This window comes from Podarcis muralis, chromosome 8 (genome assembly GCF_964188315.1).
Source record: "Podarcis muralis chromosome 8, rPodMur119.hap1.1, whole genome shotgun sequence".
NCBI classification, from domain to species: domain Eukaryota; kingdom Metazoa; phylum Chordata; class Lepidosauria; order Squamata; family Lacertidae; genus Podarcis; species Podarcis muralis.
Window position 1 is genome coordinate 73,512,398 of NC_135662.1, and position 19,401 is coordinate 73,531,798.

Genomic DNA, 19,401 nt, shown 5'->3' on the forward strand with positions numbered 1-19,401 from the left:
CAACAGTAGGGGGAGCCAAAGCAAAAAAAAGCATTCTAGTTTTGGCTACATTCTCTTTTTTAAAAAAAAAATATTATTTGATTTTACAAATTCTTTCACACAGATGTTACTACAAATATTAGAATTGCACAAGGTTGTTCCGAATCCTGAAACTTCCCTCCTCCCCTTTGTGGGTTCTTTGAATAACTTTCTTAACTGCATATTGTAAGTCCATCTATTTTACCATCCTCCATTATATCCAAAGTGTATGTGTCATTGCAATAATTATTTAAAGTCTGCCAAAGAGTTCAAGTGGTCTTTCAAGTACAATATATATTTGCCCCATTCTTTGTTGAAGTTTTGATCCTCCTGATTTCTGATTTCCCCGGTTAATCTTGCCATCTCTGCATAGTCCAGTAGTTTCACCTCTCAGTCCGCCCTAGTAGGTATCTTGTCGTCTTTCCAGCTGTGGGCAAGAAGCATCCTTGCAGCTGTTGTAGCATACATAAACAGTCTTTTCAGTTCCTTTGGTATCTCTGCACCTACAATTCCTAACCAAAAGGCTTCTGGTTTTTTAACAAGGGTTATTTTAAACGTTTTTTGGAGGGGAGAGAAATGTAGTTTTGTCTGCATTCTCTGCCCTGCTGAATTCTGCAAGGGGCAGCACTGAGACTAAGCAGAAGTAAAGGTGAAGGGACCCCTGACAATTAGGTCCAGTCGTGACTGACTCTGGGGTTGCAGTGCTCATCTCGCTTTATTGGCTGAGGGAGCCGGCGTACAGCTTCCGGGTCAGGTGGCCAGCATGACTAAGCCGCTTCTGGTGAACCAGAGCAGCGCACGGAAACGCCGTTTACCTTCCCGCAGGAGCGGTACCTATTTATCTACTTGCACTTTGACGTGCTTTCAAACTACTAGGTTGGCAGGAGCAGGGACCGAGCAATGGGAGCTCACCCCGTGGCGGGGATTCGAACCGCCGACCTTATGATCAGCAAGTCCTAGGCACTGTGGTTTAACCCGCATCCCTAAGCAGAAGTACCACACCCTAAACTGGTTGTAAGTAAGATAGCAGGCAGGTGGGGAGCAGCTGAAGGCCAAATGTGGTTGGTGGGGCAATACTCCAATTGCTCAAAGGGGTCAGCCGCTACTAACATTGGGTGAAATGTTGCAATGTTCCTTTCTCGCCTCAGTGACAAATTACTCTTCAAGCATTCAATGACAACTGTTGTAAAATTAGCACAATCCTTCAGGAAGTTCTCCTGCATGTGTCTCATTAAAGTGCCACAAAAAACACAGTAGCGGCATGTTGTCAAACAGAGCACGGATCAAGTTTTGTTTTCCCAGCAGGTTGGGAGGTGGTTAGAATTTTAACATAAGCATACATAAAGCAAAAGGCAGCTCTTTGTATATATGCATGTATTTGAAAGAAAACCAATTGGGCACTGGAACCGCATGGTTCCAGATGGTAAACTGTCACTTTATGTTAGACCATTGGTAGGCAAACTAAGGTCTGGGTCTGGATCCGGCTCAATCGCCTTCTAAATCCAGCCTGCAAATGATCCAAGAATCAGCTTGTTTTCACATGAGTAGAATGTGTTCTTTAACTTAAAATGCATCTCTGGGTTATTTGTGGGGCATAGGAATTAGTTCATTCCCCCCCCCCCCCAAAAAAAAAATATAGTCCCGTCCCCCATAAGGTCTGAGGGACAGTGGACTGGCCCCCTGCTGAAAAAGTTTGCTGACCCTGTCAGTTAGACTGTGTATGGAAGGTCAAACTATTCAAGAAATGTTTCCCCTAGCACCCAAGTTTCGTGAAAAAGGAAGGCATGAAAGGATTTTAAATGGGCCACAATAACCATGTTAGATTATTTGCCAGCCCACCCTCCAATAATCCATATAACAGCAATTCATAGAGCTGAATTTGCAGATCCTCTGTCAGAGCAAACATGAGTGTTAACAGCATGAGTAATGTTAAGGTACTCACAATTTGTTATGGCTCTCTCTGCGGCATCTGCTGTTATTTTTGCCTAGCTGAAGATAGTGGAAGGGTGAAATAGAATTCGTATTAAATTACAGTTAACATTCCACATTCTGTATTTGTAAAGCAAAACATAATCCACAATCCTATTTGCTTTGGAAGTGCCAACTCAGTTCCCATCCACTTGCTAGAGCCAATTTGTATTTAATATATTTTTTTCATGATTTTGGACAGTTGCGTAAGCCACCGTTTGAGAAATGAGATGCTGAAGACAATACAGGAACTGAGAAATGATTTGTTTTTGGATCTGAGAGGATTAACTCTGAAACATTTCCAGAAACCCTTTCTTACTTGGGATATTGGGAAATTGTGGCACTTTTGTGGAGCTCATATTTTTTATAAGCTTAACCGGAGTAATGTTGAAGCACAATGGATAATTGTGCCCAAGCCCACAAAACAAAACAAAAATCCAGATTTTGACTGCAACTGTGTGTCTTACCTTTGTGTGAGATCAGTTCTGTGATACTTAATCTCTCTTTGATGACATCCCATATTCCATGAGAGTAGTAGGAGACAATTGCCTTACCCAAGCCATTCAATAACAACAATTTATTATTTATACCCCACCCATCTGGCTGGGTTTCCCCAGCCACCTAGGGCAGCTTCTAGGAAAATACTAAAAATAATAAAATGTTGGACATTGAAAAGTTCCCCAAACATCCTTCAGATGTTTTCTAAAAGTTGTGTAATTCTTTATCTCCCTGACATCTGATGGGAGATAAGCTTTCTCATACCCTCTCTAATACAGTGGTGCCTTGCAAGACGAAATTAATTCGTTCCGCAAGTTTTGTCGTCTTGCGATTTTTTTCGTCTTGCGAAGCACGGTGTCGGGAAAGTTTTGGAAAAGCTTCAAAAATCACCAAAGTCTTTAAAAACCTCAAAAAAGGCTACCACACCGCGTTCTATGAGTTGCTCCTCGAAGTCAAGTCGCAACTGTATTAACGGTGTTAAGAAAAAGGAAACAAACTTGCAAGACGTTTCCGTCTTGCGAAGCAAGCCCATAGGGAAAATCGTCTTGCGAAGCAGCTCAAAAAACCAAAAACCCTTTCGTCTTGCGAGTTTTTTGTCTTGCGAGGCATTTGTCTTGCGAGGTACCACTGTAAGTTAAAACTGAACCACCTCCTGAAATTTCAACACAGTAGTTTGTTTTCAAAAGAGCACAACCTATGACAACCTCTAAGGTTCTCAGTGTTATAGAACTTGAGAGATAGATTTGTATGTCTGGCTTTTCAGGAGTTTTTCTATTTATTTATTTGCAGCATTTTATCTCGCCTCTCTATAAAAGGCAGTTTACCATCAACAGCATAAATCAGTGTAGCTTTAATCTATAAAATAATCATAAAACAACAATAAACAATGAAAGTACATGGTGAAGCATGCTTACTGTGGTGGGAAATCACCATTGGTTCATTGCCTCGCGGAGTCAATAAACAAGGCATTGAGGCAAAACTTCAAGCTTTATTCCTGGCCAAGAATTGTGTCCTTCCAACCTCACAGTTCAGGCAGAAGACACCAAACATACCCATCTATAAGCTTTCATAAATAGGTAACAAGATACAAATGTAACTATTCACACATGACACCGTTTTCCATATGGTCACCTCCAGACTGGATTATTGTAACTCGCTCTACGTGGGGCTGCCCTTGAGACTGACCCAGAAACTCCAGCGGGTGCAGAATGCTGCAGCGAGACTCCTTACGAGGTCTTCGCTGCGAGATCACATTCACCCGGTGCTATACCAGCTGCACTGGCTCCCGGTGGAGTACAGGATCAGGTTTAAGGTGCTGGTTTTAACCTTTAAAGCCCTATACGGCTTAGGACCCTTGTACCTACGGGACCGCCTCTCCTGGTATGCCCCACAGAGAAACTTACGGTCTTCAAATAAAAACATCTTGAAGGTCCCAGGCCACAGAGAGGTTAGGCTGGCCTCAACGAGAGCCAGGGCTTTTTCGGCTGTGGCTCCGATCTGGTGGAACACTCTGTCACAAGAGACCAGGGCCCTGCGGGACTTGACATCTTTCCGCAGGGCCTGCAAGACAGAGCTGTTCCACCAGGCCTTTGGCAAGGGCACAGCCTGACTCCCTCCTTTGGCAATCTTCGCGGAGCTCTGGCCCAATGGCTGCCAGTGGCTTGAATTAATTAATTTTAGAATGAACAATTTTAGAGTGTTGTTTATGCGGAACTTTTTGTACTGTTTATTGTTGTTAGCCGCCCTGAGCCCGGCTAAGGCTGGGGAGAGCAGGATATAAACAAAATTTATTAATATTATTATTATTATTATTATGACACTCGTTTACAGATTGCACTCTTTCTTTTCACTTTATGGCAACTTTGCTATACTGTGATCATTGTTTTTCCACAACATTTCTAAGTTACTATGAATACAGCCAGCAAAACAAGTGTACAAATTGGATTTATGAAGAGCATTAACAAATATACATTAAAAAGGTTTGTTCTAAAGTTTGATGGTCTTGGGGTGGGAGGTGGGGAAGTGAAAAAGGCATGCACTCCAAAACACAAATTTGAACGACCAAAATACAGTCAAATATTATTATACAGTATATTTTCGGTTAACTGTTTTCTCAAGTCCATCTTTCTTTATTCCTTTATTTAGCCTTCCAACTTGGCATTGAAGCAGTCATTGCTTCTTCATTATAAATCAGGGAAACCAGAGTAGCAAAATTGATAATATATCACCAACTGCTGTTATGATAGCTAAGCATTGCTATTTCCTTCTTGTTTTTCTTTCTCTCCCTAAAATACATCTGCAGGTACTTCATAGACTGGAAGAATGATGTGGACAGCTACTTTACTATAGATGAAATGGAAGGAACTATTGCCACAAATGAATTGCTGGACAGAGAGACCACTGCACAGTACAATTTTTCCATAATTGCCAGTAAAGTCAGTAAGTATGGCAGGAAAAGACTCATCCAATATTCTCTTTCCTACATGGTTTGTTCATTTTATGCAAGGTCACATTTGGCCCATTTGGGGGTGGGGAGGTAAAATATATATTTATTTCATGCGGTTCATGCAGTAATAATTTTGTGTCTCTGCTGTGTGTCAGTGTTTCATCCTTCAAACTCCATACTTCTATGATTCTGTGAAATGACTTCCTAAGAGTCGTTAAAGGATTTATAGTTCTTGATTGGGCACTCTGGGCATGCTTTCGTAAAACCAATTGATCACAATTAAAGGTAAAGGGACCCCTGACCATTAGGTCCAGTTGTGACCAACTCTGGGGTTGCGGCGCTCATCTCGCTTTATTGGCCGAGAGAGCCGGCGTACAGCTTCCAGGTCATGTGGCCAGCATGACTAAGCCACTTCTGGTGAACCAGAGCAGCCCATGGAAATGCCGTTTACCTTCCCGCTGGAGCGGTACCTATTTATCTACTTGCACTGATGTGCTTTCAGACTGCTAGGTTGGCAGGAGCAGGGACCGAGCAACAATTAGATGTAGCTAAAAGCAGTGGAATGGAACCTCATCATGACTTGGTCAGTCAGTCAAGGGGACTTGGTTACAACAAGCTTATGCTGGACCTCTCAATACTGTAAACATATTTAATTATATGAAAATCTCGCTAGTTCAAGAACTTCAGTGGATGTCCTGCTTTAATTATCCCAGTGATCCAGAACATTTGTTCCTGGAACTGTATCTCATGTTCTCTCTTCCTGCTCTGCTTTCTTCTTCATCAGATAGTCAATAACACAGAATTACATGATTCCCCCCCCCCCGACCTTTTATTGTGATCTTAATGTTGTACCTGATGAGTAAGTTGTGTGTGTTTAAAAAATAAATAACTAGTGATCTTCAAATATCTGAAGGGTTATCACATTGAAGATGGAGCATACCTGTTTGCTCTTGCTCCAAAGGTCAGAACTGAAACCAGTGGGTAGAAATGACAGCAAAGGAGATTTCAGCTAAATATCTGGAGAAACCTCTTAACAGTATGAAGGGACGTGGGTGGCGCTGTGGGTTAAACCACTGAGCCTAGGACTTGCCGATCAGAAGGTCAGCGGTTCGAATCCCCGCGACGGTGTGAGCTCCTGTTGCTTGGTTCCAGCTCCTGCCAACCTAGCAGTTTGAAAGCACGTCAAAGTGCAAGTAGATAAATAGGTACCGCTCCAGTGGGAAGGTAAACGGCATTTCTGTGCGCTGCTCTGGTTCGCCAGAAGCAGCTTAGTCATGCTGGCCACATGACCCGGAAGCTGTACACTGGCTCCCTCGGCCAATAAAGAGAGATGATCGCTGCAACCTCAGAGTCATCCGTGACTGGACCTAATGGTCAGGGGTCCCTTTACCTTTACCTAACAGCATGAGCCATTTGATAGTTGAGGAGTGGGCTCCCTCCTTCAATGGAGGTCTTTAGGCAAGGGCTGTAGTTGTGTCCTGCACAGCAGATCCTGTCCTGAGCAAGATCAAATAAATGACCTTCTGAGTTTCTCCGTTATTTCCCATCATGGCCTGTTACGTCAATTTGAACACTTATCTCCAAATATGGAAAAATGTCAAGATTGCCCTCCCATTTGTAGTTATAAATAAAGCCCGCCATCTGGACTCCCGTCAACTCTCAGAAACTGCAAATGAAATTGGACTTTGCCACTTTCCGTGGAGACTCAGATGAAGGTCAAGAGCAGGTGTCTACAGGATCAGCTGTGCCTGTCTCATCCCCAGAGCACTCTTGACAGTTGTTTCCTGAAAAGCATCTGTGGCTCTTTGAGATGGAGCATTATTTAGAACCAATGGTGATGCAAGGCTGATGCTTATCTCGCTGCTCTCTCAAAGCAAATAATCTTTACTAGGAGTGATTTGAAATTCTGTCGAGTCTCAAGAGATCAAGTTGGCTTTTTGCTACCAGAATAGATGCTGTGCAGCTTACGCTGATAAAGACAATGATGGGGAATATGTAAGAGAAATGAAGTGACAGATAATGATTAGTTTTTCTTAGCAAGGCTGGCTGGTTGACTTTGGGCCATATAAAACCAGATCAGAACACTCTGTCTAAAAAAGCCAAACTATAAAATAGTTTCCAGGGTTGGAAATTCTGTTTTGTTCTTTTTACCAAGTTCTTCCATTCAAAGCTATATATATATATTTTCTGTCATGACCTGGGTTTAGTTGTGTTGGAGGTGGTGAACCTGTGTCAAAATCTCCACCCTGTAGCATGCTGAATGTCAAAGAGGCATAATCTAGCTGAGCCTTCTACCTGGCATGCCAAATTTCTGTGCTAAGGGATTTATTATTACAGTGGTACCTCAGGTTAAGTACTTAATTAGTTCCAGAGGTCTGTTCTTAACCTGAAACTGTTCTTAACCTGAAGCACCACTATAGCTAATGGGGCCTCCTGCTGCCGCTGCGCCGCCGGAGCACGATTTCTGTTCTCATTCTGAAGCATAGTTCTTAACCTGAGGTACTATTTCTGGGTTAGCAGAGTCTGTAACCTGAAGCGTATGTAAGCCGAGGTACCACTGTATTATTATTAATAATAATAATAATAATAATAATAATAATAATAATAATAATTTGTACAGAGGAGGAAAGGCTCAGCACATAGGCGTCATCCTCAACAATGAGGATGTTGTTACAACAATGTTGTTATCCTCAACAACAATCCTCAACTTTCCTTTTGTGGTAGATGACCCTAGTCATCTGCACAATCTCATGACCCAGAAAAGTGCTGGCTTGTTAGGGCCTATGTATATGTAGTTGCACATAGGGTTGGATTACAACTGTTAGTAATAAATAGCTCCCAGTTAAATCAGTGGGATTTAACTTGGGCTACAAACCTAAATGCGTCCATACAGAAGTAAGTCCCATGGAATAAAATGGGGCTTTCTCCCAGGAAAGTGAGGTTAGAATTGAAGTCTTAGTCATGGCTAACTTTTCACATTGATGTCTATGGCGCTCAGGGTAAATTAATAATGCAGAGTCTTCTTCAGTAAAAGAATAAAAGCTTTACTGAGTTAAAGTAAACTTGTTTGCAAATACAGTGGCACCTCGGGTTAAGAACTTAATTCGTTCTGGAGGTCTGTTCTTAACCTGAAACTGTTCTTAACCTGAAGCACCACTTTAGCTAATGGGGCCTCCCGCTGCCACCGTGCCACTGCTTCACGATTTCTGTTCTCCTCCTGAAGCAAAGTTCTTAACCCGAGGTAGTATTTCTGGGTTAGCGGAGTCTGTAACCTGAAGCTTCTGTAACCTGAGGTACCACTGTAACAGCATAGTGAACAGAACATTAAACTAGCTTCAGAGCATACGCAGAGTTACTGAGTCACACAGAGTCTCCATTGAGCACAAGCTTCACAGGGCAAGGCTCCACCACACACACAGTTGCTGACTGATACTGACACACTGAGTGAGACACTGAGTTTGCCTTCAAGCAGATACAATACTTATACAGAGAATGAGTCATCCTCATGATGAGTCACAGTGACTCAGCATGCTAAACGGTTCTGCAGCTTTTCAGCATTTCACAACATTTCTAGACTCCTTTACTGCTTCCGCTCTCAAATACCTTTGTCACATGACAGTCCATGGGACATAAACTCAGATAATTTGCAGCAGCATCCTAACTTCCCCTGGCCAACAGGACTTTATGGAGTGACAGGACCACCAATGCAGCCATAGCAGGGAGGGCAGAAGATGAGGCAGGATGATTGGGTCTCAGTGCCATCACATGACAGCAGTGAGGCCAGCTTGGGATTCAATGAATCCCATGATGGCAGCCCTACTCCTTCTTGCCTTCAGAATGTCCCCCATTTCAGGACCTTTCCACTGGCTCCTGCCCACATTTGAAAGGCAGAAGGGGGAGGTTCAAGTGCTGTAATCCTTGTGTCGCTCAGACAGGATGCTAGCTTAGTTGTGAGATCTGGGAAGAAAGATGCCTTGGCTCATCTCACACAACCTCCAGTATAAGAGACATTTGGATTGCCCTGCTATGTTTGGATTTAACCTATAGATTCCAGGTGATGTGGAGTTAATGCAAAGGGAAATGGGGATATACGTGCAAGAGAGCACATTTGCAACTACCGTGTTACCTCGGGTTACAAACACTTTGGGTTACAGACTCTGCTAACCCGGAAGTATTACCTCAGGTTAAGAACTTTACCTCAGGATGAGAACAGAAATCGGGCGGCGGCGGCAGCAGGAGGCCCCATTAACTAAAGTGGTACCTCAGATTAAGAACGGTTTCAGGTTAAGAACGGACCTCCAGAACGAATTAAGTTCATAACCAGATGTACCACTGTATTGTGTTGTAACTAAATATTGTAACTCTTTTCCCACATCCTACTTATGGCACTGCCAGTTTTAGCCCATAAAGGGGAAGTGCTAAGTGTTTCTATATAAGCATGCTTAAATTATATAGTTTGGTCCTCTGCCCCAACTTCGTATGACTGTTAGGTGCAACCCCTCTTGAGTGAGCCATTTGCCAGACCAATATGAAAGGCCATGTTAAGATATATCTGTAATTACGCCTTTCACTGCCTTATGCGAATATATAATGCTGCTTTAGATGTCGTAAGTATTCCATACCTAATTTCTTTTTATTTATTTTTCTTAATAGGCAATCCACTATTATCCAGCAAGGTCAACGTCATCATAAATGTCCTAGATGTCAATGAATTTCCTCCTGAAATTGCAGTGCCCTATGAGTCCTATGTGTGTGAAAATGCAAGGCCAGGACAGGTATCTCTCTCCTTTTTAATGTTACCTGTGGATGTAGGCATGAGGAATGATTGTAATCATGTGCAGTGGTTAACCAACAACAAAAGCTACTTAACGATAACTATTGGTCTTGTACCTTTTGAGTATTTGAGGTATTTTATTTACTTATATATTGAATGCATTTCTAAAGAGAGAGAGCTGCGCTGAAAACAACTCAGAATAAAAATACTTATCTGAGCAATGCTTACAACAACCCTGAAAAGTGAGCCAGTATTCTCCTATCCCCGTGTTGTATATTGGGAGCTAAAACTGGGGAAACAGTCTCTGCCAAAAGCTACATAGCAAGTTTGTGGCTGGGATGCTATTTTAACCAGGAACTTTCTAGTTTTTAGTGAATCCCATTAGTCACAGTCTTAAAACTGCATTTATTGGATCAGGCAGACATACCCTGCGACCCACCAAGCCAAGCACAGACCACAAACTACGTTGTGGCCTATTAAAGGCTTGAAAAACCACCTCTTATAGCTCCCTGCCTGGGACTGCCAGAAACAGAGGTTCAGCACCTGACAGACTTCAATGTATGGACAGCAGGCTGAATAGACAGCAGGGTGAATAGTCATTCAGGCTTGTATTTGATAACTGCATTTCTTGTACGGTGGACACCTTAAAAGATAGTGTATCGACTGTTCTGCAAATTAACTGTGACTCTCCAAAAGATGTATTCATCCACCATATATAGCTGGCCCCCAGGGATCCACTGAAGTTAGGCAGCATAATCACAAGTTCCCCTTGCCTGGGAACAAAACTCATAAAAGACAGCAATTTCCTTGCCAGGATGAGCAAAACGTTAGCAGGCTGAAAAATAAAATATACGGCCGGTGTAAATTCTGCTAACCCTGCTTCTCATTCCCACCCCCACCGGTCATTAAGTTTTCCCAAACCCTACTTTTCTTGAGGTGCTGCTCAATGGTAATAAACATAAGAATATCTGCACTGTTATATTCTACCATATATAGTCCTGTTTATAAGCCTTGCAGAATCAAATGGAGAGTTCCAAGACTCCGGGCACTTTAAAAAAACAAAAAAAGCCACCATCATTCAACACTATTGCCCAGAGGAGATGGGATTTGCAGCCTCAACAATTCTGTTACTTGAATTACTACACCTATGGAGCAAAAAAACATTTCCTCAATCTCCTCAGTATAGATAGTAACTGGTTTAAATAACTGCCCATGGCAACTGCTTAAAGAGCCCCTTCCACAGTGTTTGCTTCTGTGTGGCATGTAATAAACGCATAGAAGTGCTACTGAAATTGTCTGAAATGATCAAAGTGTCAGCAGTTGTAGGAGAATGCTTGCAACCATCCGCATATGAGCTGGTCTAAGTGCAGGGATAAGAAGGAGATTGGTGTCATGTGGCAGAGTGTGCTAACTTGGTAGGCTGTAGGCCTTGCAGCTTAGCCTTCACTCAAGGCTGATGGCAGAGGTTGAAGTGAATGGAGGATGGTCAAACTTTGCCAAGGATGGATGGATAGATAGATAAAATCTATCTATATATATCTATGATGATTTGCAATGTCCAGACTCAAAACTGAGAACGTATCTAAAATCTCATATTTATTCACTTTGTTCCTTATAGAGAGCACAGGTTTCTCCCTATTAACATTTAGGGATTTCTTGTGCATTTCATTTCAGACAGATCACAATAACATAGCAGCATCCTGTGAAGTTTCTCTCAGCAGCTATTCTCCCCACACACACTGAGAGAGAAGCAGAAAGCAGTTAAAAATGACAGTTACTTGAGTAACAGTCACAACAGAATGGAATGCCTCTCTCATATGACTCACAGTCAGCCAATCACATGAGAGAGCTATTGCCAAAGAACTCCATGCAATTTAACATAAGCAAACATTCCCATTTCAGGACATTAAACCATTATCCTTAACAGTGCTAACATCATGCCCCCTGTCTATTTTACCTTCAGGGATTACCTCCCTTTGGTGAGTTCTGCCCACAGGAAAAGACCGGCTCGGATTACTGTCAGGGCAAACAATTGCACTTTTTCTTCTATTTTTGTTTGCACAATTTCTTTCCCACCCTTTATCATAAATGACCTCAGGGTGGGAAACAACTATTTAAAATACAGTCGTACCTTGGTTCTCAAACTTAATCCATTCCTGGAGTCCGCTTGACTCCTGAAACTGTTCGAAAACCAAGGCACAAGTTCTGATTGGCTGCAGGAGCTTCCTGCAGTTAAGCGGAAGCCGCATCGGATGTTTGGCTTCCAAAAAACGTTCACAAACTGGAATACTTACTTCCGGGTTTGTGGCATTCGGGAACCAAACGCATGAGTACCAAGGCATTTGAGAACCAAGGTACGACTGTACAAGCAATCAAGAAAGAACAATACCTTTCACATGCCAATAGTTTGCTATCCACGGAGGAAAAAGGTGAAAACCTCTCAACCAAGGGCCAGCTGTGACTGAGAGTAAAATTCATTCCTAGTCATGTAAACCAGTGGCCACCTGATGCCTCAGTGGAAGACTCTCAAAACTGAAGGAATGCTGCAATGGTGGGCAACCTTGATTTTTAAGAGGTCAGCTGCCATACCCCTGAGGGGCCCGGTGAGTTCCTGGGTTGGATTGGTCCCTCCCCTGGCCATAGCTGCCCAGCAAGTCAACCCCAACCTGGTGATGCGCTTCTTTTTTCTGAAAGACTGTGTTTCAGTTTGGTGCATTATGTCCAAATTAACGTACTACAACATGCTAATCAAATTAAGACATTTCCTTTCACACAGAAATGTGTGCTGAAGTTTTTATTCCATTGTGGTTTTAGGTCATTCAGATTGTCGGTGCAGCAGACAAGGATTTGTCACCTGCTGGACAAAGATTCTCCTTTCGACTCTCTCCTGAGGTGTCTACAAAGCCAAATTTCACAGTCCACGATTTCAGAAGTAAGTTTCTATTTTGGATGATGATGATGATGATAACAATTGTTTTGTTCAGTTATTCTGGTGGCTACAGCCTTCTATTTATATGTGAGGACAGTGAGCTGCTTCAATATGCAATTGTTTTCCAGATATCACACAAGGGAGATGAGAACAGTGCTTTACAGACAAGGGAGTGTTGGGGGTCTACTAGACAAAAAAGGTGGTGGAGTTCCATCAGCTTGAGCATCATGGTGAAAGACTCCAAAGCAAGGGAGAAAGGGGAGGAGAAAAATAGGTTTGGAGTAACTGAAGGATAACTGCTCAGAAATAGGCACCATCTGTACTATGCTTAGTAGCATAGTCTTAGCATAGGATGGCCCTAGTTGGGTGTGTAACATTTATTAAAATCAATGTCAATATCAAGAGCCATGGTGGACACAGAGGAAGATAGTTGAGTCCTGCAGATTCATATTGATTCTTTATTTGATTTCATAATCTAAGGTATATTTAATCCTTAAAACTAAAGTAATTTATTTCCTCAAAATTACTGGCACCTACCAGAAAGGTGCACAATTAATGACAACACTTCTTCACACAAAAGGGAATGTGGTCTATATCTTATATGTGCATCTTGTGACATTCTTGGCTGAATAATTCTCACCAACTATGTATACTGGCCTTGACAGATGGATGAATCCATCTTTTTCCCCCAGCCATTGTCCCTTTCACACATTTTCACTATGTTTGGTTCTGTATCTATCTGCATTTAAAGAAAACTGCATAAAAAATTGCATTTTGATGTAAAAATATACATCTCTAATTGTATTCTCTCTGAAACTATGCATTTCTAAGGTACAGCTCAGGCTATTTCATATCAAAAGTCACAAAGCCCTGTTGGGCCTGCCACATCCTTGGTGATGTTGGATCTCTTAAACATCTGAATAGATGAACATACATGACTGGTGGCCTGTGCGTGTCTTGCTGGGTCACAGGTTGTACAAGCTTACAAGAGAGCAGATGCCACTGGATTCCATCTCATATCAGCCCCAGCAACCATGACCAATTGCCAGGAATGATGAGAGTTGGAGTCCAGCACCACCTAGAACACACCATGCTGGATACTCCTGCTATAGAGTACCAGAGTCTCCTGGACCCAACCATTCAAAACGGACTCAGACATTAGCTTCCTGCCCTGCCCAGTTTGTTTCTGCTTCAAATCCATCAGAGAGACAGAATAGTGAGCTGAGCGAGATAAGGAAAAGCTGTTACCCACTATGTACTTTAGTGATGCCATAAATATAAAATGCTAGACATATATTTCACTTGTGGTTTCAATGGTGGTGCAAATCTGGCAATTACTTTGCACCGTGCCACCAATCAACCCTCAGATTATATCACATCTGTGAAGAATAAAGCTAGACTGTAGGGTGGTGAAAAGTACAGAGATTGTCTCCCCTGCGTTCAGTCTGAATTGGACTCATACATTCTAGCCGAGTCCTTAACAACTTTGTACAACTAAAGAATTAGATGGTAGCTATGATAAGCTATATCAGAACTATTTTTCTAGAAAATGAGTTGTGGGAGCTCATCATGAACGCCTCCCTCGTTCTCTTGTAATGGCGCCCATCTGTGAGGTGGCGAAACCCAATTGAAAGGTGCCGGAACTGAGTTCCGTCTTAAAAAAAGGTCCTGAACTACCGTATTTTTTGCCCCATAGGATGCACCGGCCCATAGGACACATCAAATTTTTTTGGGGGGGGGAATAAAGAAAAAAAAATATTCCCCCCCCCCAGGCGCTTGTGGGGCCGGCAGTGGGGAGAAGCGCTCTTCTCCCTGCAGCCCGCCTTCAGACCAGGTCCGGGGACAGTAGGAAGACGCGGTGCGTCTCCCAGCTGTCCCCGGAGCTTGTGGGGCAGGCAGCAGGGAGAAGCGCTCTTCTCCCTGCAGCCCGCCTTCAGACCAGGTCCGGGGACAGCGGGAAGACACGCTGCACCTCCCAGCTGTCACCGGAGCTTGTGGGGCAGGCAGTGGGGAGAAGCGCTCTTCTCCCCGCAGCCCGCCTTCAGACCAGGTCCGGGGACAGCGGGAAGACGCGCTGCGCCTCCCAGCTGTCCCCGGAGCTTGCAGGGAAGGCAGCGGGGAGAAGCGCTCTTCTCCCCGCCGCCCGCCTTCAGACCAGGTCCGGGGACAGCGGGAAGACGCGCTGTGCCTCCCCACTGTCTCCGGAGCTTGCAGGGCTGGCGGCGGGGTCTCCCCGCTGTCAGCCTCCAAACCACTTCGGGAGACAGCGGGATGGCGGCGTTCCGCCTCCCTCTGTCCCCCGACCTTGTGGGGCTGGCGCTGGGGCTCTCCTGAAGCCTGGAGAGCGAGAGGGGTTGGTGCGCACCGACCCCTCTCGCTCTCCAGGCTTCAGTGAAAGCCTGCATTCGCCCCATAGGACGCACACACATTTCCCCTTCATTTTTGGAGGGGAAAAATGTGTCCTATAGGGCGAAAAATACGGTATACAATATGCATAACATGGCATTTGTGAGTCAGCCTGAAATCTTTTTCATGCAGGACTGCCTGTGGCCCTCCATGTGGTGCTGAACTACAACTCCCCACAACACCCAACCTTTTGCAATGCTAGATGAGGCTGATGGGAGTTGGAGTCCAAAAACATCTGGAGGGCAAAGGCTGCTGTAGCATAACTGGGCTGCAAACTGCACAAGGCCTACTTATATGTCATAGCATCTACCCGCAGACTTTCCCCTAAAAGCAACACTTGTCTTCAGATACTCAGCAACTGATGGCTCCACTGGGATCTGAGCCTATCTACAAGGAAACAGGATCTGTCAGTTCATCTCTCAATTCTTTTGCAGCAGCATTCAAAGAGGGAAGAAAAAACATCCAGTATAGAGAGACATGTAATGTTGTGGGAGATGCTGTGAACTAGCGAGTGTTGGAGAGATAATAAGGCAGGAGAGAGAGAGCACCGCAGGCAATCCCAATCAGACCTGCCAGCAAATTGGTTTCTAATCTCACTCCCTGCTTAATCCTTTTAATCTTTACATCAGTTTTCTCCCTCACTGGGTTTCTTTGATTCAGGGGAAAGGCGCGATAACCCAGCCCCTACCAGGGAAAGCGAGAGAAACACCACTCTCAGAGGCCTGCATTCACCTTAATCAGAGATTACTGGCAAATGTTCTAATGGTATTGAGTGTCTAGTTTGATTTCTGGTGGGACTTTTCTTAATCATCTCTTCTGAGCAGGTGCTGCATCAGGGAAGGTTTCCTACCTTTCTAAGGTGCCTCCTCCAGTGGAAATTGGCAAAGCAAGAAAGCCACATTTCCCTTCCCACTGGAGAACTGAATGGCAATCACAGTCATTGAAGGGCAGACCTGAGGAAAAGCAAGAGATGTGGCAAAGATAGTTACCCCTAGGGTGGTTTTGGGTTTTTTGTTGTTGTTGTTTTTCATCTTTTTTGTGTGCTATGACAAGCCTGCTGTCAAACTGAGCCAGCTTTATAGGAGAGGAGTCACAGTAATTACCATTTGCCCAGGGAAGAGAGGAGAGGATTCCATTGCCTGGCATCTCATTTGAATGTGATGCTTTGGGTAATGATGAAGCATAGAAACTATACTGATTGTGGAACCTCAAATAGGCCATGTCTGAGTGTGAAGGTGCATGCGAGATTGACATTGGAAGCAACAGATAGATTTCCCCTCCTCTCTCTCCCACAATGCCTAGAAACAGGGAATGCATGATATGATGGCACCCCATTGCAATTTTCCCCCACCCTCACTCCACCTTATTGACAGTGAAGAAGCTTATTTTTTAAAAAATAATATTTATTAAGAGTTTCAAAATTACAGAAAGAAAGAAGAAAAAGTAAGAAAAAACACCACCACAATATATAAAAAATAAAAAATAAAAAAGGGAAAAAATACATAAAAAATCAATACAACAACACAACAAGAAAAAAAAATTGCAGATCCCTTTTTACATATCTTTACCTTTCATTTGCTTGTTTCATTGACCTCCTTACACCTCCCTTTTTGTATTCTAGCTTAATTAGTTGTTTCAGCAAATTCTTTCCATCTTTCTCAATTTTTATTAAATAATTTATCTTAACAGTCTAACCTATTACTTAACTCAGCAGGTCGTTTCCATCTTTCACCATATTCTGTTATTCAATTTGCCTTAATTTGTTTAACCTTATCTTGCCGTAAAATGCCTTAGAACTTAGAACTTAATACAGTGGTGCCTCGCAAGACGAAATTAATTCGTTCCGCAAGTTTTTTCTTCTTGCGAGTTTTTCGTCTTGCGAAGCACGGTTTCCCATAGGAATGCATTGAAAATCAATCAATGCGTTCCTATGGAAACCGCCTTCAGACCAGGTCCGGGGACAGTCTGTCCCCCGACCTCTTCTGAAGGCTGGGGGGGGGGGACAAGGGCTTTTCTTCCCACCGCCAGCCTTCAGAAGGCTGTTCTGAAGGCTGGCGGTGGGAAGAAAAGCCCTTCTCCCCACCTCCCACCCCGCAAGCTCTGGGTACAGGAGGGCTTTGCTGCCGACCGCCAGCATTTTAAGATCGCCCGGGACAGCGGAGAAGTCTCCGGGAAGGCAGGCGGGGGGGGGAGCAAAGACTTTCGCCCCCCGCCGGCCTTCAGAAGAGGTGCAGGACCTCTTCTGAAGGCTGGCGGTGGGTGAAAGTCTTTGCTCCCGACGGCCAGCATTTTAAAAGCGGTCCGGGATAGCGGGAAAGCACAGCGCAATTCCCTGCTATTCCGGACCGCTTTTAAAATGCTGGCGGTGGGGAGCAAAGCCTTTCGGCCCCCGCCGGCCTTCCTGGACCTCTTCTGAATGCCGGAGGGGGGCGAAAGGCTTTGCTCTCCACCGCCAGCATTTAAAAGAGGTCCCCAGAGATTTCCCTATGGGCTTTCTTCTTGCGAAGCAAGCCCATAGGGAAATTCGTCTTGCGGAACGACTCAAAAACGGAAAACTCTTTCGTCTTGCGAGTTTTTCGTTTTGCGAGGCACCACTGTACTTATTTATACATAACTCCTTATATCATTTCTACTAAAGCCCGACAGTGAAGAAGCTTACAACATGATTTCACACCATTTCTATTAGTTTACATTACTGGGGAAGGGAGGGAGAAATGGGGTACTCTTGCTTTCAGTGCACATGAGCTGCAATGCCAGGCATAAGTTTCTCAATGTTCTGCATTTTTGTCAAGTCATGACACCAAGGAGAGAGCAAGAACCTTATCTGTAGTGTTCTTTTTTCCCCCCCTCCAGACAACACAGCTGGAATTGTGGCCAGGAGAAGTGGGTACAGCCGCCGGCAGCAAGAGCTATATTTCCTTCCAGTTGTGATAGAAGACAGCAGCTACCCCATACAAAGCAGTACAAACACGATGACAATCCGGGTTTGCAGATGTGACTCTGATGGCACCATCCTCTCGTGCAATGTCGAGGCAATCTTCCTGCCAGTCGGACTCAGCACAGGAGCCTTGATTGCAATCCTGTTGTGCATTGTTATTCTTCTAGGTTAGTACTCTTTTACAGAAAGAAGTTTCACTGGTATTACATAGTCTATTCCTCAGTTGTGTTACGAAATTCCCAAAAGGCAGTTCCTGTAAGCTGCTTTTAGGGGTGGGAGTTTTCATGAGCACAGCCATATAGCATTAGATACCATGTACTGACACTCGGATCCAGTGAATGGCGTGAGAGGATGGCCTCCCCGCCATGTTGGAGTTTAAATTCACCATAGACACGCTCCCATCGGCGCTGATTGGTTGGTGAGACCCGCTCCTTGAGCAGGGCCCTGCCCAGCGCCGACGGCATGGAGCGTGACAGTCTCTAGGCCTCAATTGGGTCACGCAGGACCCAGAGCCGGGCCACAATGTCGACCACCAAATAAGGTAAGTGGACTTTTTCAAAGGAGAGTTTGATGGATTCTCCAGATTTCACTGGATCCCCCAGAAATTCCCAGATGTGTAGTTAAGGTTATTCTGTTTGGGAACCACTCTGGAATAAAGGGGGTGCAATGTACTAAATGTTGTATACAGTCATACCCTTGGTTGTTGAACTTAATCTGTTCTGGGAGTCCATTTGACTCCAAAACCGGTTTGAAAACCAAGACGCGGCTTCCTATTGGCTACAGGAGCTTCCTGCACTCAATAGGAAACCGCGTCAGACGTTCGGCTTCTGAAAAACATTTGCAAACCGGAACACTCACTTCCGGGTTTGTGGTGTTCAGGAGCCAAAACGTCTGAGTACCAAGACATTCGACAACCAAGGTACGACTGTATACTTAAACATGAGCATTGGCAATAATTACATGAAAATCATTTGTATGGCCTTCCCTAACCTGGCGCCCTTCAGATGACCAGTTTGGAGATGATGGGAATGATAGTCCAACAGCACTCGGAAGACATCAGGATGAGGATGTATAGCATACAGTGGTACCCCGCAAGACGAACGCCTCGCAAGACGGAAAACCCGCTAGACGAAAGGGTTTTCCGTTTTGGAGGCGCTTCGCAAAACAAATTTCCCTATGGGCTTGCTTCGCAAGACGAAAGCCCATAGGGAAATCTCCGGGGACCTCTTTTAAATGCTAGCGGTGGGGAGCAAAGCCTTTCCCCCCCCTCCGGCCTTCAGAAGAGGTCCAGGAAGCCTGGCGGGGGCCGAAAGGCTTTGCTCCCCACCGGCAGCATTTTAAAAGCAGTCCGGGATAGCAGGGAAGCGCTTCCCGCTATCCCGGACGGCTTTTGAAGGCAGGAGAGGTCCGCGAAGCCTGGGCGC

At 44.3% G+C, this 19,401-nt stretch overlaps 1 protein-coding gene across 3 annotated transcripts in view; it reads left to right on the forward strand.

Annotated features, from left to right (window-relative positions):
• The window catches only part of CDH12 (cadherin 12), a 688,633-nt gene that overhangs the window by 665,620 nt on the left and 3,612 nt on the right, over nucleotides 1-19,401 (forward strand). For 2 of the 3 annotated variants that reach the window (XM_077933347.1, XM_077933348.1), the window contains 4 exons: nucleotides 4,787-4,923; nucleotides 9,584-9,705; nucleotides 12,519-12,636; nucleotides 17,893-18,144. In XM_077933347.1, the coding sequence (XP_077789473.1) occupies nucleotides 4,787-4,923; nucleotides 9,584-9,705; nucleotides 12,519-12,636; nucleotides 17,893-18,144 (629 nt within the window). Of the gene's footprint in view, nucleotides 1-4,786; nucleotides 4,924-9,583; nucleotides 9,706-11,559; nucleotides 11,684-12,518; nucleotides 12,637-17,892; nucleotides 18,145-19,401 lie in introns of those variants that run through there. The other variant, XM_028737936.2, reaches the window with a different exon arrangement.